The sequence below is a fragment of the Pseudopodoces humilis genome, chromosome 2 (assembly GCF_049639895.1).
Source record: "Pseudopodoces humilis isolate 2021_Gansu_Grassland_sample_001 chromosome 2, ASM4963989v1, whole genome shotgun sequence".
Taxonomy (NCBI): Eukaryota; Metazoa; Chordata; class Aves; order Passeriformes; family Paridae; genus Pseudopodoces; species Pseudopodoces humilis.
In genome coordinates, this window is record NC_142201.1 from 8,513,769 (window position 1) to 8,541,234 (window position 27,466).

Sequence of the window (27,466 nt, forward strand, 5' to 3'; positions counted from 1 at the left end):
ACAATGTTTACCCTTTGATTGTTTCATCACCAGTATAAGGGTTCAGACTTTTTTCCCAAAGGGACGTGGTGTCTGCAGGTTAAAGACAGGCCCTCTGTGTTCTGCATGAATACCTAGCTCAGGAAGTTACTGGGGCAGTAGTGGAATTGAATTCTTTTTTGCTTGGTAGAACTAATGCAGATTCTTATCCTGCACATGGTTGCTCATGGCTTTCCTACTTCAGTCATGGCATCTCCTTGGATGTTCCACCATCATTATTCACAGAAGAATTTTGCAGGGACAAGAGGCCTAATAAGCACAGCTACAAACTTGGGAATTCAAGACTCTTTCTTCTGCAAGATAATATTATAAAATTTAGTTGTATCTTTATGTTGAACTATATGTAGATGATGCAAAAAATGATCTCCCAAAATTAGAGGGATTTTTTTACCATGGGGTGCACTTAAGAGGGAAGGGAAGCTGGGGGCTCCTAGTCAGTCACCTTAACTTGGAAAAGAGCTATAAGGCTCTTTACAACAGTCAAGCAGCCAGTGTGGGAGCAGACTCATTGCACATGATCTCTGGATCAGGGTTTGTGCTTGGAACCAGTCATGTGATATCCAGTCAGGTTCAGTACTCAGATGGTAAGTACTGGATGAATACCCCTGGTGTTCCGTGATGGATGCTGATCTTGGAGGAATATTGCCTTTGCTGGAAACCTGTGCTTAATATCGAACATGGAAGCCTGAAAAATGAAGCAAGCCTTATTGGAAATGCAGATTATGCCTAAAAGTAATTAAAAAAAAAAAAAGAACAAGCCAGTTTCAGCCAACTATTTTTATCCCTTTGGTATTAGTTTATTATGTAATTAACTGTTTTAGCCTAACACTGTTAATCAAAGGTAAAGGACAATGTTGTTCTGATTTTCTCTGAAATATTGCATTCTCCCGAATGAATAACTTCCATGAAAATTTCTGGTGATTAATACTGCTCAAATTTACCTTCAGAATCCTTAGGAGATACTATATTCCATTGTAACTTTGTGAGAAATGCTTACCTTGCAAATATGTAGATACTTGATAGTGGAAATCACTTTGAAATAGTGTAGCAATTATAGATACTTCATGCAGTAACATCTGTTTATGAATTTTGTTTGGCAGTGATTGACCATTCTCGTTCAAACCCCAATTTGTATTCAATTACCTTAAAGGGAGGGTCATCTTTGCAATGCTTCTTGATCTTGGTGCCAAAAAAGGTAGGTTTATGGGACAGTAGTAGTTAAGTTAATCAAAGTCATGTTCTGTGATATTTCTGTGCTGGGAAAATAGAGACTTTAGATGAACATTTTAGTATGTGTAATGGTTTTATAATTAGTAAGGCAATTTTTAACAAAACAAGTTCTGAAATAACCTCTTTATAACTTTAAGTGTTTGCATACACAAAGAAAATCCATTTTCTCAATGGATGAAAAATGGTGTAAACTAATACTGAAATGTCATACCACATGTTCATGGAATCATTCAACAAACCAGCAGCCACCTTCTTTTTGCAGCTGTTCTTGCCTGAATTCCCAGGTGACCAAGAAACTGCAAACGGAGATGAGTTTTATGTGTCTTTATAAAGATTATAATCTTTATAAAGATTGGCAAACTTGCTTTCTGGTTGAGCTATTTGAGTGGAAAAAAATTGAAGGTACAAGATTTAAGTTACTTTTGTATTCGAAAATTAGCATTTTATTGGCAGTAACTGTCAATAGAGAGTGCTCAAATGAATTTTAAATTCAGATCCATTGAAAAATGCTTTAGAAATTGAAGGTTTGGGGTTTACACATATTTGGAGAACAATGAACTGCAAGAAAACTTAGTATATGATATTATAAACCAGCTTCAGAACAAGCAGCTGGGGATCACTTCTACAGCATATAAACCCATTGCATTATCCACACTTTTACCTTAAAAATGAGTAACAGATATTATGCATCTTGATAGGGCCAGGAGTATTCTTTTTCCACCACCACCCACCTCCCACCCCTGCCTTCTCAGCAGTATAAAATGGAATTCCTTTGTTCAAAGCATCATTCAAATAGTATTTGTATAATACAGGCTGTCTGATAATGTTGCGATTTCCTTCTGTGTACACATGGAAGCTATTGGTGGGAGTTTATAGCACATACACTACTCTGGAATTATTTTTCCTGACAGAATATGAGTCAATAGAGTTATAAGAAATTCCTTCTGCAGTATGGCAGGCCTTGACTTAAGGGAAAAGGAATAGTTTTAGAATAGAACTATTTTTGAATAGTTGTTATATGTTTTTAAGTATCTTAACACTTCTAATACAAAACTCATAAGCAAATAATCAGAATTAGACTGGATACAGTGTCAGGAAAGTATGTAATTGTTTGCAAAACAGTACCTACAGAATATCTTGAGTGACCTATAATCAAAGTGGAGAAACTCAGCAAAGGAAAATGCTGGCATTTTCCTTTACGTAGAAAAGTCAGTAATAGGAATACAGGAGTAGATAATGCTCTTGGAATAATCTGTGTGTGTGGCATTGCAGGCCACAAGCTGAACAAGAATTAAGAGCAGAGCCTTACCATACCAATAAGAGCAATATTAATAAAGGAAGTAAAATAATTATTGTGGTCAGGGCTGATAACACTTCAGCTGCACACTTTTCCCATATGGGATGCTATGTTTAAAGAAAGAAGTGGAACAATTCCACTTGGAAAGAAAGTCCAAAATAAAGCAATGGAAAAGAGAAGAACTCTATTTCCTATTGTGACATTTGAGCTCTATTCCTATTTCCTTTCCTCTTCAAGTTGCAGGATAGAATAAAAGTAGAAATGTTGCTATTGACACTGCTGTAAATTGAAGTGACTAACAAAATTAATATTTCTGAAGAATGCTGAAATACTAGCTTGCTCTCTATGTTTAATTTAGCTTGTCACCAGAACATGATGTTCAGGATCACTGATCATTATTGATGAGCCTCTCCAACTGTCATTTTATACTGATGTACATTGGCTTAAGTGAAGATAAGGTTATGCCAGTTGGAAGTCTGCTTTAACTGTGGTATAAATTTGGTAAAACAATTTTTACGTTTGACGGGATCAGTTTTGTGACTGTTCTTGCAAAGAAAAAAACCCCAAACAACCCCTAAAATACAGAGCAGAAAAGGCTGTAGAATATTGCACCTGTTGATGACAGATTTTATTTTTTATTTTTCAGACTCTGTGTCTAAGTGTTTTTCAAGTCTTAAGAATAATTTTTAGCAAACAGAAATTACTTCCTTCAGAAGTAAGGGAATAAAAACTTCAAAAAAGAAATTTTCTTGGGTCCCCTTATAGCCAACTAATAAGTGTTGCTTTAATTAAATATTTTTACTTCAGTTTTGCTTCTGTGCTCAGAATCCTTTTATCTCCCTTTGTCCTTGGTGCTGGGTAAGCTGGGTGTAGCCAGTGCCTTTCTGTTTCCAGTGTGTTCCTGCCTGTCAGGAGCAGCTCATGGCTGGGCAGGACATACCCAAGGACCCTCACAGCTTCCAGCCCACTGGGAATCACAGGTGAGCACCTCTGAGCTGGTGCAGCACTATCACAGCTGGCCCCAAGAGCACTGACTAATGTTAAATGAAGTTACCCAGTATGGCATGACTACAGGCAGCATCTGGAAGTATTTGTAGCCCCCAGGATGCTGTACCTTTTCTGTAATTTTTGACTCCTGCAATGTAGAATACTAATTAAAAACATAGTTCTGTTAAGAAAGTGCTTGAGGTACTAGCATCTCTTACAGGGATCAGAAACTCTCAGTAGTTACTGATTCTTAAAACATTTTCCTTTGGATCTCAGCTCTTTGTTATTCTACCTCCTCTACAGTCCCCATTTTCTCACCAGATTTCTTTCCTGATTTTCCAGTTTTGAGAAAAACCCCAAACCTCTAATCTCTGTGTGTTTAGCTTCCCCTATTCAGGTTTCACAGTTGCAAGTGCTATTTCCTGCCTCTCTGCATGTGAACAACTGTTTCTCTGATCTCATCTCTGTTTCTTTGACAACTTTTCTTCCCCAGCTTACCTCCCAGCTGCTACAAACCTTCTGTATCCCATCAGGTCTCATTCTTTTCTCTCTGCCTTCTGGTTTTACTAGAACTTCCTCCTGTTGTAGTCATTACTGATAACACTACCCTATAAACCAACAGACCTCCACGATACTGGTATTTTCTTTAACAAAGTGGATACTAGGGCTACAGAAAAGTAAAAATAATCCAGGATTATTGAATTGCTGCTAAATGCTGCTAAAACCATAAAAAAACCCATGAAATTATTTTAATGTACTTAAAAATTTTATTAAAGTGACTTGAATTATTAATATAAGGTTCCAAGTAATTTAGTCTTGAATGCAGTCTTGAATTCTGCCAAAAACTCCTTCAGATCAACAAATGTAGTACATATATAGGAACTTTGAAGAGCTGCTACAATTTTCACTAAAATATAATATGTAGTAATATTAATACATGGAACATCAAGAGATGCTCATAGAGATGAAGTATCTTGGCATGCTTAAAAAATAAACCTTAAAAAATGTTGAGCCAGTTCCTTCAGTATTCTGAGTGAGAAAATGGAGTGCATGCATTATAGATAAGGCTGGGATATTGCTCAGACACACTGTGACTGTGCCTTGCTGTTATTCCAGTGTCTTTGAAGGTGTTAGGAGTGACAGGGCTCTGCACCTCACTGCAGAGGGTTTAACCCTAGTGTTTGGTGGCTGTGAAAGTCAGAGCTGTCAGTGAAAGCAGTATTGATATCATCTATATCTGTATCATCAGTATCTATCTGTCTCCAGGCAGGATGATCCCCTGCTCACAGAGGTCCTGCAGGGTCTGCTGGGGAAAGCATGCTTCAAAATTAGGGGTTTTTTTTGTTTGTTTTTTTTTTTTTAACCCTGTTGGAAAATAACAAATTCCAGTATCTTGGAAAAAGGACAAAATTACAGCTGTGTAATAATGAAGCCTTCGTGTGCCTTTGATTGAGATAAATAGAACAAGTCACACCTGTCAGAGCTTATTGCTTAAGCTTGTTGTAGGGAAGAGACAGGTGTTTTGGTGGGGTTTTTTCTCCTTTTAAATGACCTTTTTTTTGTGAAAGAACAGATTTGTTGTGTGAGAAGTGAATTCTGTGGAAAATCTGCAGCTGTGGAATTACAGGGTGTTGTTGTTGCATCATCTCTGACCATATACAAAGGAAGGATTTAATTTTATTGCAGTGCTTTGAATGATGGCTTTGAACAGCAGTTACATTATTCATTGTGGAAGCTGCTTATCTGTGATATAAACCTGGGGGAATGAAAGATTTCAGTATATATTAAGGAAAGGCTCATGTTAAATTTGTGGGAAGGCTGGGAGTGTATATTGGGTCCAGTTGCAGGACCAAAACCCTTGGCTTTGCAGTTAGGTTTAAATTTGAATCAAACTGATTTTTTCTTATGTACATTGCATTTTGTCTCCTTGTATCCCTGCTGAATTTGTGTATTGGAGGTATAAATAAAGGAACTTTAAGGTCAACCTTTTCATAAATACTTCAAAATACTTGAAGAATTTGCATGGTGTTACATGATAAATACAAGATGTAAATTATCTTTTCCAGACATTTTAATGTAATTTTAAGGAATAAATTAGCTTATTGATTTACGTGAAATTCCCTGGGAAGTTGTACTGTGAAAGAAAACACTGTAATTTTAGAGAGCTATCACATATTCTTTGTGCTAAACAAACTATATGATTTCTGAATTAGAAAAATTTTATTCAACCTTGAGAATATATGCTCTATTAGAATAATAATTAGAGAATTGTGTTTCATGCTTTCTAAGATACGTTATTGCCTTGGAATACTCAGTAAAGATAGAGATGAAGTAACTGCTTTGAAAGTGTTTTTTGAAAATAACAATACTTTTTTCTACTCCGCCACCTGACAGCTGTGCTTCTGTTCATTTTTAATCCATGAATTTTATGCAAAATACTATTTGAGTTTAATATTTGATGTGGTAGGTTTTCCCGATTTTGTTTCTTGTCTTATACCAGGTATTTAGGGCCAAGGCAGGAAGCCATTCATCCACGTTTGCTCCCCAGTGTTGACTCAGAGCTGCCAAACTGTTTGTATCAAACCTATTTCATAAATTCAAATGAGTTTTGGTAGCAGAGCTTTCTTAATTGGACAGATTCTTTATGACCAACCACATCTATTTGTTTATTAATTCTAGCAAAAAGAAAAACCAACTTGAAAGTATTTTAAGATGCCATCTGAATAAAAGTTTCTGAGACTGTTATTTTTATTTAAAGAGTTAACTTCTCTGGCAACCTGACTGGGCATCCTTTTTCTGGCATGCTTTGGAGGTGTTCCATGTCAGCAGGCAACAAAAAGCTCTTTTGTCTCACCTGTCTTTTTAAAGCTTCTTTTGAAGTACTTTAATTCTAAGACTCTCACATTGTAGATGAGGCCTCCTTTCCAACCAACATGCATAATCAGTGTACATCAGGACAGGAAAAATGTTTCTTATAATGATATTAACAAACAGGAGTGTTTGTGAAAGAACAATCTCTAGGCCTATTCCTTCCTGCCCTTCCCATGTTCCCATATGTGTGAAGTCAAACTCGGCTTCAGGAAATGATCTCAATAGATAAGTAACTATAAAATATTCATAAATTATCTATAGAGCAAGGATAAGTCCAGTAATAGTCTAAGGATTTATTTTTTTAAATATTGTAATTACTTTTTAAAGTGTGCAATCTTGCAAAATAGGGAATTTCATATTAATGAGTTTGAAAAATGAAAAATTAACTATAAAGAGTTTTTTTAATATTTATAGAAAGAAACACAATGATTCTACTTGCAAAGTGAAGTCCCAATAACTGAAATGAATTTTTATTTCTGTTTCAGCAATATGTGTATGTGTATGAATTATAATCTGATATCTACTTGCACAGAATTTTGAAGGATTTTTCATTTATAGTGTAATTTACATAATGTGCAGTTAATGTATGAATAAAATATCGATGATTTGTTCTCAATTATATAAATACATTTCTATGAGTTATGTTTGCCCTGAATTTGTGCCTTTGTACTTCATAGCAAACATGGCTTTTCAGTGAGTGAATTGAGTCTGCCACGTATTTGCTTTTATTTGCCAGTTCTTAGAAAATAAACCCCTTGTTCTATAGTAAGTAAAACCAAATTTTCCTGATAGTTGGGATAAAAAACAGGTAATGATTTGCTGCTTTGGGAGAGGAATAAAGGGATTTCATCTTCTGCTGTCTGGCCTAAACATACCAGTGTTGATGAATAACAGCTGTAGTTCTAGACTGCACTCCTTTGCACAGCCAGTGCTGACATGAAATCTGTAATAGACAAAACATTTTAATCTCACCAAATTCAATAAAATTTATTTTTGTTACAAGAATGTATTTTGAACATGTAACTTGATGAAGTGTTTTATGTTGATGACTTGAGGTACTAAAAATAGAAGATATGTGTAATTCAAAGCAGGAGATTTTTACTCAATCTTTTTTTGACATATCTTGAGCTTTAGTTACTAAAAAAGATTAAATGTCAATTTTGAAAAGCCGGTTATATGTTATAAAATCTAATCATTATTGGATTTGAAGAATCAATGTAAAACAAGGGACTGTGATAATCTTGCTGCAAAAGCTTGCCCTCATTCCATGCTTTCCTTGAGCTAAGCAAAAGAAGAAATAATGTTCCACAAGGCTCAGCACACACCTGACTCTTCAGGAGTGTGTAATTGTGTTTCACAGACCCTGCTGGAACACCAGACACTCCCAGTTCTGTGTGCTTGCTTCTCAGAGGGTGTTACAGATGGATATGGTGTTACAGGTGTTACAGCCTCATGCCCTGGCTTAGGACACTTCTGCTTTTCTTCCCTTTTATATATATTTATATATTCTACTTGCTTCCACAGACATGAAAGTGAAGAATGATGCACTATTTTCTGCAGATTTTGAAAGCTTTTAAACGATTCATAACATCTTTATATAGCTGGTTTTACTGCTTTTTTCTAAGCAGCATGAAGATTTTATAGGTTTAATTCCTTTCTAAGATTTCAGTGGCCTTCAAGGTGAAAAGAGGATTTGAAGGACTCTAACAGTGCTTTTAGTGCAGAAGTTTTGGGTGTTTTTTCTTTTTTTTTTTTCCCATTACCTTTATTAAGGTTATCCATACCTTTTGTCTGGTGAACATACTAACTTAGCGTGTCAGTCCTTGGAAAGACACAGTGAGAGGCAAGAAATATCTCTTAGAAAGTGCTTTTTCAAATAAATTTGGCCTTTCTGATGCACAGTGTATCAAAAGAGAGGATTCTGTACAAAACACACCATTTTTTAAGTTCTAAACCTCACTTGGGAATGTGATAGCACATAAAATGAGGATCAAAATCACTGGAATTTAGACTCCTAGAATTCAGTGGCATCTCATGACAAAGGTTTTAAGACTTATTTTTTCCCCAAGGTTTCTCAATCTTAACTCTTGTTTCACCTTTGATCTCAGAGCCCACTTTGTTTATGCTGGAGGTACTGTAATGCCTGACCTTTGCTCTTCAGCCTTTGAGGAAGGCTTCCATAACTGATGTAGCTTTGTTTTCCCTCCTCTTTGCTCAAATAAGCTTCTACATTGGGCCATGTCTCTGATCTTTTTTCAGTCATGAGAGTGGTAGGAGTGGAACACAACACTGATTTATCAGAAGCCTTGTTGTCTTAGTTTAGGGCAAATTAGGAAGGAAAACTCCAAATGGGGATTTCCCCAGGGAAATGCCCCTCCCCACTAACTGGTCCGGGAAAAGAAAAAAATTCCTTAGAGAGAAGTGGAAAAAGCTGTTTATTTAACAGAAATTGATTAATATTAAATAATAAAACCTCTTGCTGTTCGATGGGATGGCAAGTCTAGGAAGAAAAGTCCTTTTCATGTGGTGTAGCTCGGCTCGCTCAGGTTCTTATCAGTCCCTCCGGCGCTGGAAAGTGCCGAGGCCCAGGCCCCGGTGGGCCACAGGCGTGAGCTCCCGGGGTTTAGCTGGGTGTTCAGTCCAGAGCAGGCTTGCACAGATCCAAGAAAATTGGGAAAAAAAACAAACAAAGGTCTAGGGAACTCCTCTGCCTCAGCTAGCTAAAACTAACTAAAATCCAGAGAGAAGCTCTGTCCCGCTGTCTGTCCGTGCTGCAGACACCACAGTCCAGGAGCGGGATGTGTGGGAGTGATGTTTTTCCTTAACACAAACTGCGCGCTTCTTCTTCCCCCTCTCTTGCTCTCAAAGCCAGTCTTAAAGGTGCAGAACTTAATATATAACATAAACCAGACGATTGGGGATACCAGTATCATAAAGTCACCCCAGGACACTTGTCTGTAGCTCTGCTGATAACTTTTGGTCATAGAGCTTTTCTTTAATGGGGAAAAAAATACTTGGGCACTGCTTACTTAGAGAACTGATTCTGAGTTCCAATAAATGAACATCCTGTTAATATCATGAGCAGGTCCAAAACTGCAGTAATTCTGCCAAAATAGCAATCCACTCAGATGGTTCAAGAGGTTTTTTGGGAAAGTGACCACAATATTTTTTTTTCCTTTAGATGGCAGCATATGACTTCATTCTCCCAATTGCTACTCCTCGGGCCAGTACCCCACCTCCAGTTCCTCCCGTGTCTCTGAAGCGCGGCGCAGTCGCACCTCATCCGCCCCCGGAGGCTCCAGCTCTTCCACTCTGTAAAGTCAGAGCTCTTGGTGAGTAACCAGGGCCTTAAAGACCTGCTGGACACATAGATTTGGAGTGATATTTTTGCTTTGCAGAGAATAGCTACTTCATTGGAATTTGTATAATTTGTACATTTCTTGGAAACTTGCAAAATTTTCAAGTTTTGATTCATGTTTTTAAATATGCTTGAAGCTTAACTTTCTATACCTACTCATGACATGGAGAAAATATTTTTTGTATAGGCTTTTTGTAAAAGGCATTTTTTTGTATTTGCCTTATATAAAAATAGTTTACCAAAACTCTTTTTTGTGTCTATCCATTTATTAGCATTCCTAGACTGCATCACGGAAATCCCAGTAGTTACAGCAGTTGCTCAGAAAAGTGTAGAAAAGTAGAATACCAGTCATAGTATTTTGTAGAATTTTCCTGTCAAAACTAGGATCTCTAACTGCATTTAAAACTCCTTTAAAATGTGTCTGAATGGCCCTCATCCCATCTGGCTTGTCAGAGGTTGTTAATAGCCAAAGTTACAGGCCATTTCCTGCAGCAAAGAAATTGATATCTTATATAATTCTTGTCTGCTTTTCTCAGAAATAATTTGTGGTTCTCTTTAGTCTCCTGTCTTATTCTTATTGATATGTAAATCTATATATTGTGAATATTTGAATATACTGGCTTTCTTAATCTCAGTTTTTAATGTATAACCACTTTTTATTTGAGATGGGAGTGAAGTACAGAGTGTCTTCCTAGAATGATGTTTGTGTAATGTTTAAACCTCTTGGGAGCACTGAAGAAAGCTTGGCCAATTAAATATGTAATGTGGGGTTAAAGCAACTCAGATTTATTAGGATTTGTCTATATTTGTTTTGGGTTTTTTCTTTTACCTTTTTTTTTCCTCTGTAACTTTAAGTCTTTTGAGATCTTTCAAAAAAAAGATCAAAGAAATCTGAGAGACCTTCTTTAGATCCTGTCTATCCTATCTAGAAAGTAAATTCAGATTAAATGATTCTAAAATACATTTAATTGGAGAAAATATAGAATAAAGGTGAATGTACATGTGTATATGAGATTATTAGGAAACACATCTCTAAGTAAAAATATGAATCCAAGTCACAAATTTATAGTGCAGAAGTGATTTAAGTGATGTAAAGAAAATGTTTATTTCCTTTTTCCTTTCTTTGCAGAATAGATGCAATCACTAAATTTCATGGATAATTGACAATCTTATAAAACTTTTATAATTTTTATAATAATAGCAATAATATGTATTATTTTAATATAAAATACAGTATTTTTAAAGTTACTATGATAATACAAGTTTGTATTTCTGCTGTGTAGAATTTCTTCAAAGTATATGTATCAGCCAACAAGGAGTAACATAATATAAAAGTGAATATATAATACTTTAACGTCTAAGAAATAGTGGAAAAAATAGTGTGGCTCCTATTAAAATTTGAATATTGAAATTAAATTCTTACTAGGAATCTTAATGGTCTGAAAGGAAGCAGAGAAGCCTTAATAAGTCTCTTGACCACTCAGTATTTCAGATAATCACATGGGTGCAGGCAAATAGCCAGATTATTTTTACTGTTAAAAAAAGAACTTGATGAATTGATTACATTCTGACAATTTAAAAATTATGTCTGTTATTAAATAATTTCAGATTATCACATTAAAAGCTAAAACTGAGTGAGGTGTATCTTGCAAGTTCTAAGTTCTGATTTAACAAATACGCCTAACTCTCACTGCTGAATGCTTTCTGGCACATTTGTTTTCTGCCTTTAGAATTTTTATTTTCCTGGGATAGTTTTAGTGATTTAGTGGAGTTCAGACTGTATGGGACAGTGTGGTTGGCACTTAAATCAGTATCTTATATTTGCTGTTTATACTTAGGATTGCTCACCGTGAGAAAAGAATCACCTTACTCTTGGGGTAGTCAGTCCAGTCTTTTAACTTCAGTGTAGTCCATATGTTTTCAATCCATCAGGAATCTGTTCTTTGTTGTTTTTTTTACACAAAATTTGGAGATGGTTTCAGCACTTGGGAAGGAAAGCAAGTATCTTACTTAAATACTTATAAGAATTTTCTCTGGGATAGTGTTTATCTGTATGCAAGAAAGAACTGAAAGAGAAAAATGTCAAATAAACCAGAACAGAGAACTCAACTGGAAAAGACACAAGTCTAATCTAGACCTGGTACAAAGAAAAAGTTTTTACTATCAATGTAGCTCATGGGAACTGATATCCGTTGTAATAATCCAACTCACAGGTTTTTTGGTTGGGTAGATAATCTCCTTTCCCTGGCAGTTTTAGTTGTGCTCCATTCTCCTGTTCCAGGCAGTTTCTGAGAGAGCTGATGACTTTGTGAGCTCAAAACTTAGTGAGTGACATAGTTGTGTGTTGGTGGAAGAGTTCCAGCAGATTCTGTTCCAACTTTGAAACAATATTATGCCTATGATTGAGAAATACAGATAATATTGTTGTTTACATATTGTGATATATGTGGTTGGGAAATTCTTTGGGTTTTTTAGGAGGAGAAGAGAATCGATCAACACTGGGCATGGAGCAGATGTGCAGATTTTATTAAAAGGATCCTGTCTTGCTAGATTCATTTCCAGTGTTATTTCCAAACAATAAAATGAGGCTGTGGGAGCACATACTTCTTTTTTTCCAAACTCCCACTTTTGAATTTCATATGTTGTGATGATTTCTTTGTTGCAGCTCTATGAAATAAAGAGAAATGCTGTTTATATAAAATCTTCCAAGTCTTATGTAATGGTTACTATCAGCAATGTAGGTGCATTCATCTGCAGAAGGAAGATTGTGTGGCTCTTGTGATATGGAGAGGTACTATAAGTCTGGTAGATATAAAATTTAAATAACTTTAATGTGACTAAAGAATCATAATAAGACAAAATTAAATTACAGTAATTGTGTATATAGTATGGGAGCAACAAAAAGGGGAGAAATATTTTACCTAAGCATGTACAGTAAAAATGGTTTTATGACGGTACTTTGAGAAAATATTTGTCAAATGATGCTGATAAACATTTTAAATTGTTTTTTTCAATAGTTACTCAACAAGTATTGGAGTTCTCCTCAATGGAATTTAAATTTGAACAACATTCAAGTAACATGTGTTCCAGTACTGCTCGTGGGAGTATGAATTCTCAGGTAATGATGTTGTCATTATTGTCTTTGTCATTTTGTTCATTTTTTGATTTTGATAATTTTTTTCCCAAAATTTAAAATTTGTCTTGTACTAACTCTGACAGTATGAAAATGTGGGTACTATGAGAAATTGACCATGAATTGTGTAAGAAATAAATATGAATAGAATAATTCTGAAGATTTTTTGCATCTGCCTATACCAGTAAATGAGACAGTGATGGTGCCAGGATGCAACTGATTTGTGCCATGATGGGCCATACAGTGAAACTGCTGTTCCAGTGCCTTGTATGGTGCTGTGCCAACTGACACTCTCACAAAAAATTCCTTCTCATGACTTATGGCTTAATAGGGAAAAAAGGAACTAAATATAATATTTGCAACACAGGTAATTCATATGAATGCAAAACACACCATAACGTAATTTATTGTTTGTAATTCCTGAGGGCTTTGGTTAGAAATTAGTAAAAATTATTTTTGGCAATGATGGAAACACTTGAAATGCTTTTTCACGTGCATTCAGGAAACAATAATAATACAAAGCCAAGTCATATTCCCAGCTAGGCATGTTTCAAAAGCTGAGAGAGTACCTCTGGGATAAAGGAATTTAATTTTATTTTTTGTTTCCACTGTCATCTTATTGAATAGAAAGAATGGGTTTTGAAAATTGATTCTGAACTTCTTCCATTTTCAACATCTCCACCTGTAAGTCTTGATGTGAGCCATGTGTTTAGCGCTTGCCGTGTATCTTTTTTTTCGGGAATAAGTCCTCAATTCTGTTTGGCTGAGCCCTCCCACTGTGATGCTTTGATCTATTTACCTCACTTAAATGAGGTTTTTCCATTCTGGAAATAAAGTATTCTCTTTGTGAATGTGGTGAGTGACTGGAAAGCATCTGGTCTGTGCAGATAGGCATACTCACCTTTGCACCCCACAGATATAATAAACTGAGCTCTTCACTGCTTTCTAGTGCTGTCTTGCTTTCCCTCTGGTGTGTTTGCACAAAGAATGGTTAGGAGAGAGCAATGTGAAAAGTATCACAGTGTTTGCTGCTTTCCCTCTTTCAACATCACTCCTTTTCTGAAAATATTTACAGAACCTTGTCCTGAAGAATCTCACAAAAGAGACTCTGATTTGGAAATTGAATTTTGATGATGCAGACAAAAATATAGAAGATGGTATTTTCAGATTTAGTCTGAAGCGTGGATGTGTGTATAAAGAAAAAGAAGTCAGTATTACTGTGTCGTTCCACCCTCGTAAGTGATTTTATGAATTCTTCTATAGATTGGCCATTTGCTTAGGTATGCTTAAATGAGGTTTTATGATGAATCAACACTAGTACATACTTTGATAAGCTGAAGGTTTTTTTTTGTTCTGAGACCATAAGACAGCTGCAGACCTAACAAAAAGCATGGAATCACTGTTTTGAAATTGCATTACTTTAAAAGTCTGCTTTGCACATAGGAAGCACCAGGTTTTTCACACATAAAACATCAAGGACTGGGATAGGTGTATCATTTTCAGTGCTGCTACTTCAGGTGCCTTTAGGTTGACTGACTTAGGTAGTAAAACTTTCCAAGGGTACTTGGAATGCTTTTTAACTTTTCTCTAAATAGCCATAATTTAGATAAGAACAGAAATTTCCTGCTTCAGTAAGATATAAAATCACTTGTCTATAATATTTTTTGGAGTAGACTGGTCAGGCAACCTGTCCCTAAGAAAAATATGTAAAATAGATTTCTAACAAAACTTGGGAGAATGAAGTAAGATGGTAATCAACCACATAACTCCAGAAAAGGAATACAACAACAGGAAGATTAAGATTCTCCTTCTTTCCCAGCCAAGTGTTTGGAATAGACAGTGATATGCAAGATTCACAGATTCATAGTGTGTAACACTGTATTTGAGCTGATAAATCTCACCAGCAAATGCAGCTGATGCCCACAGGACCCCATCCTGGGCACAGTTTCAGTTGCAGTGCACTTTTGGGGCTGCAACATTGTCAAGGGGAAGAAAAGTTGTTGTGCCAGTTGGATCTGATGCGGAGTCAGCAACTGAGCATCCCTGTGTTAACAAAAGATGTTGTTATTCTTTATCACAGTACTGAAATCTCTAACCTCAATTAAGCACAATTTAATATAAATAAAGAAAAATAGAGGACTCTTGCCATGACTCTGTATGATAAATTGAGAAGACTGCATTAAATACTGTTCTGTAAATGTTGTGAATATTCAAGAGCAGTGTTTAATTGGATGTGTTGCTTGGAGCTGCTTGTTGCAGAGAACAGCAGAAAAATAAAAGCTAATATTTTGAATTACTGGATAAATTGTATGTGTAAATGCAGATGTATATATACATAAATATGACTGATAAATTACTGTAATTTGAAGTTATCAGTATTTTTGCTGTGTTCCCATGTCTTTTGTTTACAGACAAGAATAAATAACTGTAAAGATCAATTACCCTTAATTCAATGTTCTAAGTATTTTCCCATGATTTACAGCCTACTTGTGCTGTACTTTCAGTGCATATCATTACTCTTTCTTGTAAGAGACCATTAGATACACCAAAACCCACACAGGAGACCTAGTTAATGAACATGGGGTGCTAATCACTTTCATAGCCTCGTGCTGCAAAGTTGTAGTATGTGGGGGGGTGGTGAACAAACCTGAAAATGAATTTTGAGTGTGCATTAGGGTAATTTATTTAAATATGCTGCAGCAGTTATGATAGAGTACAAAATGCTGTAATAAACTGCAATGTTTAATTAAATGAAAGAGGTTATGCTGGTAGTAAAATCATCCTACCTGTTAAAAGAGTATTCTAAAAATAGAGATTTTCAAGAATTGAAGACATTAACATATGATCCTCTTCTGCTGTTTTATGGTACAATACATTAACAGTCTAAAAAATGTTTCACTATATATAATTGTGATATGAAAAAACTTACCTGCAGCAAAAGAAGTTACAGTGAATTTATGCTCTTGGGTTCCCTTACTGGGAGTTCATAGACACTGGAAGATGTGGTGATTGTGTAATGGGCATGAATGATAACTTTGATACTTTAATTGTGTGGTCTTTTTTTTTAAATTATTTTTCTGCAACAACAAGATATTAACTAGCTGTGACCTCTAACAAATTCTGTGGAGAAATTATTTGTTTACTTTTGATTTTTTTTCTTTTTTTTTTTTGTAGGACCACCTGTAAATTCTAGCTATCTGTGGCTTTTCTGCTTTGAAGTCTGTATTTTGCTGTATGCAAATTGCTCAATGCTTTCTATTAATGTTAAAGGGATAAAGATGCAATAACACCTGAATTATCATAAGATCCAAGGCAGCTAAACTAAAAATGTGCTTTTGGGTGACAAATGCAGGAACTGCATAACCATATAATACCAACTTAAGAAAGTGAGAAAAGCAGAAGGTGTTTTTCCTTCTCATAAACTCTGAAAATATCTTATAGAGTTAGTATTTCTGGAGAAGAAAAAAAATTTCCCACATAATTATACAGACTTTGTTTAGCCTTTGGCAGATTTAGATTGACTAATTTTTAAGTACCATGAAATATCCCTAAGGAAAATGTTCACATCTGCTGGACTAGAAATTAATGGTGTTATATCAGAATGGTAACAGCAGCCCAGGCTTTGAGAGCAGTCATGAAAGGTGCGAGGAGTAGAATAAATTCATGGCTTTAGCTGTCAGTTCAGGACATAATTCTCATTAATTTCTAAGTAATTTATTTAATATGAAATATCCTGAAAACTCTGGTCCTAGGCATTCTAAACTGATGAACAAATTCTGAACTAATTCTGAACTAATGAACAAATCTTTGTAAATGTCAGAATTCACCTTTTTTTTGTCTGTCTGTTTAAAATGATCATTATATTGCATTGTCCTGGTGTTTCTGACATTAGCAATAATTTATTGGTTTACATACTATGCTGAATTTTGGTGTTAGTAAATGTGTGGATCCAGACAGACAGAATGATCAGTGATGCAGGATAGGCACTGTCTGTTCTGCTTTTTGGGTGAGCCAGAAATTCTATGGCATTAAAAAATTTGTATGAGAAAAGCTTAACAGTACTATTGTCTAAATGTGAAACTATGATTAATACAAATATTAATACAATGTGAGTTAGTGAAAATTGCACATTCTTTGGTACTGACATATCCTCCTCTACTTTTCTTCCTTCATTGTGTTCCACCCCTATGGTATTTACTAGTCAGGCCCTTTCACTTCACCTTATCATGCATATGGATGAAGGGAAGACACCAGAAATATGGTTCAGTTACAGCCCAGCTGTAGGACAGGCTCGTGCATGGGAGGAGCTGGTATAGAACATCCTTTCTTAAAGCTCTTAAGAAATACCCTGTTTGGCTCTTCATCCATCTCCATGACTTTTTTCTGATGCTTTCTCTGCTTCATGAAAGGGCAAAATGCCAGAGGAAGTGTTCCTGTTGTATCAGAACCTAGAGGCAGAGTCTTTTTAACCTCCTCAGCAGTATTGTCTCCTACAGCTGATTTGCATTTAACACAGAATTAGTCAGATGTTGCAAAAAGTGCAGCAGATTCCCATTAGAGCTGATTTTCAGTTTTCCATTTTCATGTTTGCTGGTTTGAAATGAAGGGATCCACAGGTCATGTTCTGGTGACATAACAGCTTCTGGGCAGCTCTTCTACTGCTGCCTCATTAGGAAATTAGCTCTTACAGGAGGGGAGAAAGAAAAAGTACTTTGAAGACAATAAATTTTCTTCTTTTTGTAGGTAAACAGTGATAGCTCTTTCTCAGACTGTGAAAGCGATCTGAGATAATCTCAGAAGACCCTGTCATGTGTTTTGTTCTGTGGCATGTATGTGTTCATGCAGACACATCAAATACAAAATTTTTTTTTTGCTATTTTAATTAATAGGGGAGGGTGTTTCCATACTGATCTAACTGAGGTAAATCAAAGGAAAAGGTGTTTTTTCTCAAAAATTCAAAGATTAAACTTCTTGGGCTGTTTTACAACTCATCATTGCAGATTTATTTCTAAATCCAGTTGTTCATTAGTTTGCCCTCAAAATTGCTTATTTTGATAGCTCTTCAGCAGATGAGAATGACTGAGGGTTGGGTAAATGGCACTGCATGGTTTGGAATATCATTTCCATAGTGTAACAGGTGTGTGAGGAAATACTTTGTTCCCTGTATCAGTGGAAAAAAAAAAGTGTTCTTCCATCTTAGAGAGAGCTGCATTGCAGCACTTGGCAGCCTGAGAAGAACACAAGGAAATCTTTCTCTTTGCTGTTGTCATGTCCAGCTGTGCTGTAGAGAGCGCCTAGAGAGGGATATTTGGTCATCCCTTCCCTTTTGTTTTTTTGTGGACTTGACAATTGTTAAGGTTGCAGTTGGATTTGATAATCTTTAAGATTTTCTCCAACCTAAATGATTCTCTGAGAAGGGTGATGGTCTGAGTGGAGGGTAGAACCTCCTGCTGGATTGTGTGGGGTTACTTGGCCACACTATAGGTTGAATATAAACCTATATCCATCTTTGGAATGCCTCTTAAAAGGCACCAACTTTTCCTTGTCTTGGCAGTTGGATGCTTCCAATAGTTACTCCTTTGTAACATAAGCATTCACTGTGTCTAACAAATTACTGTAATTAGAAGTATGACTGCAGTTCTTAAAATTCTGCTGTTGTATTGATATTACATATAATGGAATATTAATGCAATAAACTCATTTATTGCAGTTACAATTCAGATGTAGAAAAAGTTCTGACAAGTTAAAAAGATGCGAATTTCTGGTTTGCTACAGGGCAAGTGTTCTGAGCTTTCTTAATAAATACACTTCTGACACAATATTTATATTATGTTAAACTACAGTTTGATAAAGAAAGCTGTACGGTATTTAAAAAAATAATTTAATTACAAACAAAAATTCCAACCCCAAATTTCTTACTGAAACTCTTTTACATTTTTGTATTTATGGTAATATATGTATTTTTAAACCTTTTCAACAGCTTGTCCTGGGACATACACATCTGAAATATCCATGTATCTAGATGATGATCCATCACAGTACGTGCTGAAATTGTCTGGGACGCTGAGGATGCCAAAAATAGATTTTCATCCCCCCTTTTTAATGCTGATGCCAGTTCCTCTGGGTGTGGAAACTGAAGCAGTGGTCACCATCATTCCACAGGATTTTTTAAGGTAAAAATCTGAAAGTAAATTTATTACAGAAGTCCTGAATAATTCTTTGTTTTCTTCACTTCTGAAAAAGTGAATTAGTATTTGTTCATGAAGATTAATATTAATTTTCTGCTTATCAGAACAATCTGTATATTTAACGGAAGTTAATGTTGTTGAGTATTCAACAAGCCTATGTTTTGTCCTCAAACATTCCTGTTTCATGAAGTGTCTTCTGATGTCTTCACTCTATGAATTTATATCAGAAATATAAAATTACTATGGATAGCAAAAAATTAAAACTAGAGACTTACTAGGATTTTTGTTGCATTTAGCCAGAGACTAAGATTTGAAATCTTATTTCTGTTTTTCACATTGTGATAACATAAAGTCTTTCTCTTATTTTTTCTACTCCACTGGTTTGAGGTTTAGCTGCTTGAACAGTTGGTGGGGTTGCAGTTTTTGGTGTTTTTTTTCCTTCTTTCTATGTGAGGTTTTATTGAAAAGGACAGCAGAAATGTTTTAATCCTGCCACTTGTTACAATAAAAAAATCTATATATTTTTTATTTGCCTGTGGATCACTCAGTTTACCCTGTTAACTGATTTTAAAGGAGAGACTTTTTGTAGTCTTTGTATAATGTAGTATAACTTAGCATTGCAACTATTCAAATTTTTAAAATTCAACTTTTCTGGTTGTAATTAGTAAAGAGCAGTAATATTTGTTTGCTATGCTTATGTAGGTATCATTTCAATGCTAGAATTAGAGCAAAGTTTTCCTTTTGTTGTAAATTAATTAACTTACCTTCAAATTACTATTGTCTTGTCTGGGTTTTGCTGATTTTTCATGTGATTTGTCTGTTGTCATTAGCTCAGTGGTTGGAAATGAAGGGATTCCACATGGGCCTGGATTGACTGCTGTTCTTATTTCAGAACTGAAACCTAAAACTACATAACTACATACTGAAGCATTTTCAGCATCTCCACAAATTTCCCTTTAATATTTCTATTTTATAACTTGCTTTAACTTATTTGTGCAACAGTGCAATTTAATGAACACTAATGAAAGTTTTACGTTTCAGAAAACTCTTTATGCCTTTTGTAGCACAGTTAGTAAAAATTACATGTGGGGGTTCACATATTGTGGGTCTGCATGAAATGTTCAGGTACATACAAAGAAAACAAACTAGCATCTGAATGATGGAAGAATTTTATTTTTTAAATTAGTTTGATTTGATTTGCACTTTAGAACTAAAGTTATTATTCTGTAAATAAAGTTATTATTCTGTATTCAACTGTGAAAGAGTTTTGTGAATATGTGAATTTATGAAATTACTTTATTACTGCAATCCTGTGACCACAAACACCTACTATTTATGTTTACACAGACAATCACGAATTAGAGTTAAACTTCCTGAGCTTGAACTTGCAGATGGTACCAGAACTCTCCCTTTTTCTGTGCAGTTCCCAGAGGGACAAGATATTTTTCTTTCATCAGATGGAACAACTAATGAACTGACTTGCCGTGTCAGTTTCAGTTCATCCAAGCCAATGTCATTTTTGGGGGAAATGCTCTTCATTGACCAGGAAGAAAACAGGTAATGTGTACTGTTCAAAGTCACCTGGGGGAAGGTTCCAGACTGACCAAGGTGGATCTAAGACACAGAACTCACAAGGGTTGGGTAAAGGAACACAAGAATCCTCTGAAAAAAATGAAAATGGAAGATAACCATTTATTTATTTTTTTTCAACTGAATTACAATTCAAAACTAAAAAAGTCCGCTTTGATCTCTAAGGTAAAATTCATCTAAGTGTCTGTCTTAACGTCTTGTTTCAAGATCTCATTTGTATCTGCTGGTAATTCATCTCTTGTTCAGCTCTGCCAGGGATGGGATGAGAGAGTGTGTGCAAGAGGAAGAAGATAAGCACTGTTGTGACTAAAGGCATTCCTGTATTTGTTATTTCCACTAAAGTAACTATTTTGAGGGATAAATAATTCTACCCTGCAGCTTAGAAAAAGCTTTTTTTCTAAACATAAAACTAAACTTTATATTATTTTGATGCAAGGGTTATGGATCTTTAAGCTATTGTTGCTTGCTGGTTAATATTTTATATTTTTCATTATAGATTGTCTGCCAAGAATCTATTTCTTGCTAATTTTATTTAATTCTAGGATTTAATTGTTATGTGGAGTGTGGTTCCTAAATCTGTGTTAAAGCTTGCTGTAATTACAGGAAAAGGATAATTTAAGCTTATGATCAAGTCTGAAATGTACCTTCTGAGCAGGCACAATATTTAGTTTTAATAACTTTTTATATGATGAACTAGCAGCTTCTCAGACCCTGTTATAGAGAAATAAAGTTCCTCCTGTGTAATGAATTTTTTTCTATATTTGCCATTAAAAGGAAATAAAGAATATGATCCTCAATTTAAAGGCAAATGGAATGTATTTTTTAAAAAAAGATAGCAAATAAAAGTCATCTAAGTAACCTTAACAGCCATTCCTGCTCATGAGGGTGAATAAATTCATGCTGTGGAATGTCAGATCATTTTAGAATTGTTGCTAGGTTTTAAAATGTAGAACCAAGGTATTTGTTAAAGGACAGAACTCGTTTGCTAATGTATATGCCAGCTTAATAATGTATATGCCTGACAGGCAGCTGAGTTGTGGGTGGGCTTTAGGAGCAGGTGATAAAAACCTGAGCAAAACTGGATAAAATAACACAGCATCAGAAAGAAAAGAATTATGTGTGTGTCATTGGTCAGCGTGGCAATATTATTCACATTGCCTTTCAGATTAAATTACTTTTATCATAACCAGAAAGAGCTCTTTCCTTCACTTAGAAAAGTCTGAATAAGCACCCAATTCTGTAATCCTGACCATTTCCTTACTCTTCTAATAAAGTCCATGATAATTTATCCAGACTTGAATGCATTTATCCAAGTCTGGGTAATACTGTTAGTATTATTATGTGCTTTGATATAGCACTCTGCAATAATATGTAGCTGCAATTTCTTGTTCTCTGCATATCTTCCCCTCATTCCTGCCAGCCCCCATGGGAGCCCTGTGCAACGTGTTCAAACTTCAAACCTGATTCAACTAATCATCTAAGCATTTGAGCAGTTTGTTTCAAACTGTGTATCTAATGAATTTAAACTGCTTTGTTAATTTGAGTCTTTTAGATAGACAAGATTTCAGGGTCTTCTCGATCTTTAATAATAAAACAATGGAACCTATAACCTTTTATAGCACCTATAAAAGCTAACTGGTCTTGAAAAAGTTCCTGGACTGTTTAATAGGCCGTGAAATCTCACAGTATCTGTTGCTGAAAATGTATTAATTTGTCAGGTGTTCTCTCTTTAGATTTCCATTTTCAAAGTGATAATATGTACTTTAAAATTATTTTAACTAAACTTTTGAACTTCAACTCCTGTGTTCTGGGATATTATTAAAATAAGCAAGTCAAGATTTTCAGAGGTTGGTAAAATAATTTACAGCTACTTAGAAGAAAAGCCTTTTAAGCAGAACTAGTTCTAGGCATGTTTCAAAGCAGGAGTATTGAAGAGAAAAACGCTCCATAGTGGTGACCCAGGCTGGATGTGAAGCATCCACCAAAGCCTCTCTGTCACTCCCCCCTGCGGCGGGGAGGGAGAGAGAAAATGTCATAAAAGGTTCATGAGTTGAGATAAGAATAAAAGAGAGATCACTCACCAAATACCCTCATGAGTGAAACAGACTTGACTGAGAGATATTAATTAAATTTATTACTAAAAAATCAAAGCAAGATAATGAGAACTAAAATACAGCCTTAAAACACCTTCCCTTCACCCCTCCCTCATTCCTAGCTCTACTTCTTCCCTCAGCAGTGGAGGGAGACAGGGAATGGGAGTTATGGTCAGTTCATCACACGTTGTTTCTGCTTCTGCTCAAGGAGAGGAGTCCTTCCCCTGCTCCACCCTTCTATGGTAGACAGTTCTCCATGAACTTCTTCAGCATGAGTCCATCCCATGGACAAGAGTCCTCCCCAGACTGCTGCAGCATGTGTTCCTCTTCCACGGGGTCAGTCCCTCAGGCACAGCCTGCTCCAGCCTGGGTCCCCCACAGGGTCACAAGTCCTGCCAGGAAACCTGCTCCAGGGTGGGCTCCTCTCTGCACAGTTCTGCAGCTCCCAGCCAGGACCCTGCTCCAGCACAGGTCTCCCATGGGTTCACAGCCTCCTCTCAGCATCCCCCTGCTCCATTTTGGGTCCCCTCCGCGGGCTGCAGGTGGATCTCTGCATCCCTGTGCCCTCCAGGGGCTGCAGGGCACAGCTGCCTCACCCCGGTCTCACCAGGGGCTGCAGGGGAACCTCAGCTCCAGCCCCTGGAGCAGCTCCTGCCGCTCCCTCTGCTCTGGCCTTGGTGTCTGCAGGGCTGCTCCTCTCATGTTCTCATCCTGCTCCTCTCTGCCTGCAATTACATCTGTGCTGTAATTTTTTCTTTAATTCTTAAGTATATTCCCACAGAGGTATTGCCACCATTTCTGGTTGGCCCAGCCTTGGTCAGTGGCACATCTGTTTTGGGGCTGGCTGGCGTTGGCTCTGATAGAGGAGGAGAGGAAGCTTCCAGCAGCTTCTCAAAGCCACCCCTGTAGCCCCCCAGTACCAAAACCTGGCCATACAACCCCAAATCATTTTACTTAGGCTCTGTAGTATTTTGCTTTTCTAAATCAAGGGCTAAAAAGGCAGTAGGATTGATTCATGTAGCCCATACTTAGCCCTAAATAATAATGACTTTTCATGCTTTAAAAGAGAGTGAATGTTGGCTAGAGAACAAATATTGTTGGATTTGGCTGCTTTACAGAAAACATTTGAAAGACAACAGGAAATAATTTTTTTATAACAAAGCAAGATTAGATATAACTGTAAAGAAAACTGAGGAGATATGGTTGCCATGCAATGATTTACTGTGTGCACAGATTCTATTAAATGGAACATACAAAAGTGCATTAATGTTCTTTTAATGACTGCTTTAAATGAGAATTTGCATTTAATTTCTAATATTACTTTAAATTTTTATGCTTTATTTTCGCTCCTTTGACTACAAAGCAGACGAAATGACCCTTCCTTGCATAGGACTTGATAGGAATTCAGAAGTAAAAGTTAACATAAAATCTAAGACTGTCTTGAGCAAGTATTTAATAAATGGGAGAAATATTTAGCTATGACACATATTTTGCAAAACAAACCCCTCTGTGAGAATGGCATGTTTATATATTTGTTCTCTGATTATTCTTATGTTTTAATTTGATGATTATACAAAGAGTTTAGCAGAAAAGAAATTTTTCTGCCATCTTGATTGAAATAACACTTAAGTTACTATTTCTGGAAATAAGTAGTAAACAAACAATCAAAGAAAATGGTGCTCTGGGCAGTAAAAGATATTAAAATCTCCACATGTGGTGTAGATAAGTTGGTGTGTTGTTGATAACACAAGTGTGCTGAGGTCTTTTCCTCCCATGTTCTACAGTTCTCCCCTCTCTCACTGGGAAGCTATGGAAACTCATGAAATTTCTGAATTTATTCACATTATTCATGGCTGGAACTTCAGGAAAAGAGAATGTCAGGGAACTTAGCCTCTAATAACAATATGATAGAACTGATACACAGTCACCAACCCAATTATGGATTGGTTCCAGTTGTTTTGATAGTCCATCAGATCTCAGTGTCTCACAGGGGAAAACGTTTCCTTTGCTCTTGGGAAACATGCACAAATCATCCAGCTCTTTAATAGTCACTGCTGGCAAATGTCAAATCCGTGTATTCTGCTGGCGTGCCTGGGAGAGCAGGAGCTGTCAATTTCTCTCAATATCATTCACATTACATGAGAAAGCAGTGAGCTGGGAAACATTAGAGTTCTTGATATTTGCATGCTGCTTTGCAGCGTTCATCTGACCTAAGAATATGTTGGCATTTTACCTCAGATAGTTGGGAGTGCTTTTGAAAACAAGGATGGTCCAAACCCATTAATCACTCTGTTCTTTTCTGTGCTTGTGGCTTTCTGCCATTGTGATGGTCCCTGACAGCTGAAGCATCTCTTATTCAGGAATTAACTGCTAATGTGGCTGCTGCTGCTAGAAAAAAATATGGATGCTTTCTCAGCTATAAGTCTTATATGTAGCATGAAATTATGTGTCAGCCACTATTCATTGTTGCATTATGTTGGTTGCTGGGGACGCCTGAGCTCCTGCTACAAAGGACAAGGACTCTTCAGTGTTGGGAAACTGCTTATTTGGGAATAGTAATGGCAGAGCTGGCATGGGTCATCTTTTCCTTTCTTACAGTTCCATCATCTCAGGATCTGTTCTTTGAGGGAAGGGAGGAGGGCAGGTCTTTATTGATATTTAAATTGCAACTTCCCAGCATCTAACTTACTCTTTATTCTTAAAGATCTGCAAAATGCAACACTCTTAGGTAATGTTTTCTTTTGCCACTATCAGTTCTGCAAGCAGTTTGTTTCCTAAACTGGCAGTGTGAGTTTCTCTTAAATATCTTTTTTAGTTTACACAAACGATGTTGCTACAGAAATTTGTCAGTTAGATGCTAATGGATTTGGATTATATCTCATTAGAAATTTAGTGATACTCTGCATCTCTTATTGAATACTATTGAAGAAGGGTTATTTAATTATGCCTACATATTTAGAACACTTGGGGTACACTGATACAGAACAAATCACTTGTTTGCACTTAGGAAACACCTGAAATGCAGATTGAAATGGATGAATATATTTTGATTCGTGTTCTTTTGTCTTTTTACAAATATTAAAATAAAAAAATTAATGAAAAAACAAAACAATTACTTTAAGAGAAGTGAAAGAACTTCTTATATAAACTTTGTTTCAGAGTGTTGAATGTTTTTTTTTGTCATCACAGTTGGAGCTTTACATTTGGTGATCAGCAGGTTTCAAATGCAGGTAAACACAGTATGTTTCATGACCATTCTCCTGTTCTATGCTCTTTGGAATTATGCATTAGGGAATAAATTAGGAATAGCAGTGGCAATGATGGTTCATGTACATAACATTTTTTTTTTTTTACTAGCTTTAGTAAGCATTATGAAACCAAATACACTGAATAATTTAACGTATTTAGTGACTTCACATTTACTAGCAATACAGGTACCTTTTACTCCAATAAAATAATACAGACTTTTCCATTATTTAATTAAACTCTGCTGAAAATACAAAATAAATATGTTGTACAAGACTTCTAGTTTTGTAACATAATTTCATTAATGATGTTAGTCAAGGTCAGTGGCACAAGATGCTTTACATGTACAGAATTCTCATGTCTTTGTAATGTCTTTTCTGTATTTGTATGCTAGTGTGCATGCTTCTCTGTCTGGTGCCCTCTGACTCAGTTCCTCAAAGGCAGATGATAAATATTTAGCTCCTAGAACCTTTGCTTTTCTGCCATGTGAATGGAGTGGCATTATTTGAATCTCAGATGAAATGTTTAGGTACAGACTCATTCTTGAATTTTATTTCAAATAGCACTTCTGGAAAAATCATGTAATAAAGTACTTACTGATGATAAGTGCACAGGTGGCCAATAAGTGAATTGATATTTATTATCACAGAATGCCTGAGATTGAAAGACCCTCCAGAGACCATCTTGCCCCTCTTCAAAGAATCAACTCTATTGCCCGGTTGATTTTTTTAGTATCTTCAAGGATAAGACTCCATGACCTTCTCTGGGCAGACTCTTCCAGTTTAGTCACTCTCATGATTTTGGTTTTGTTTTGTTTTTTTTTCTCTTAGGATGAGACAGAATTTCCTGTATTTCAGTTTGTACTCTGCCTTTTGTGGTGTCGCTGAGCATCACTGAGAAGAGTCTTCTTCCTTACTCCCCCCATCAGATATTTGTGCACATAGACAAGATGCCCTTGAGCCTTGTTTTCTCACAGCTGAACACTCAAACCTCTCAGTTTCTCCCCACACAGCAGCTTCTTCAGTCCCTTCTACATCCTTCAGTCCTGACCTCCACCATCTCGTGCTCACTGCAGCCACTGTCATGGAGGTTAAATCCTTTTGATTAATAGCAGCTGCAGAATCAGTTGTTGACTTGCAGGATCCATCCCCTCCTCCTCAATATGTGCATTGTGTTTGTTTGGCTGGGTGTATTCGTGTCTCTTACTGTGTTACCACAGCAGCCAGCAAGGCACATCCATGGGAAGGGAGGAGCTTTGCTTTCAGCAGCACCACAAGCTCTGAGGGGTTTCTTTGTATGCACATGCTCTCTTGTGGGACTGTTCTTTATATTCCACATTGCACAGTTACTTCCTTTGCTCTGAGTAGTTCCACTCCTGGAACTTGTGTAAGTGGTTCAGATGTACTGCTGTTGTTCTCAAGCACTGTGCAAATC

General features: G+C 36.2%; 1 protein-coding gene across 1 annotated transcript in view; it reads left to right on the top strand.

Annotated features, from left to right (window-relative positions):
- The window catches only part of CFAP47 (cilia and flagella associated protein 47), a 260,715-nt gene that overhangs the window by 24,229 nt on the left and 209,020 nt on the right, over positions 1-27,466 (top strand). Inside the window, exons 21-26 of the mRNA XM_088051635.1 lie at positions 1,140-1,234; positions 9,606-9,756; positions 12,800-12,900; positions 13,991-14,150; positions 18,896-19,088; positions 20,451-20,660. Coding sequence (XP_087907761.1) covers positions 1,140-1,234; positions 9,606-9,756; positions 12,800-12,900; positions 13,991-14,150; positions 18,896-19,088; positions 20,451-20,660 — 910 coding nt within the window. The remainder of the gene's footprint in view (positions 1-1,139; positions 1,235-9,605; positions 9,757-12,799; positions 12,901-13,990; positions 14,151-18,895; positions 19,089-20,450; positions 20,661-27,466) is intronic.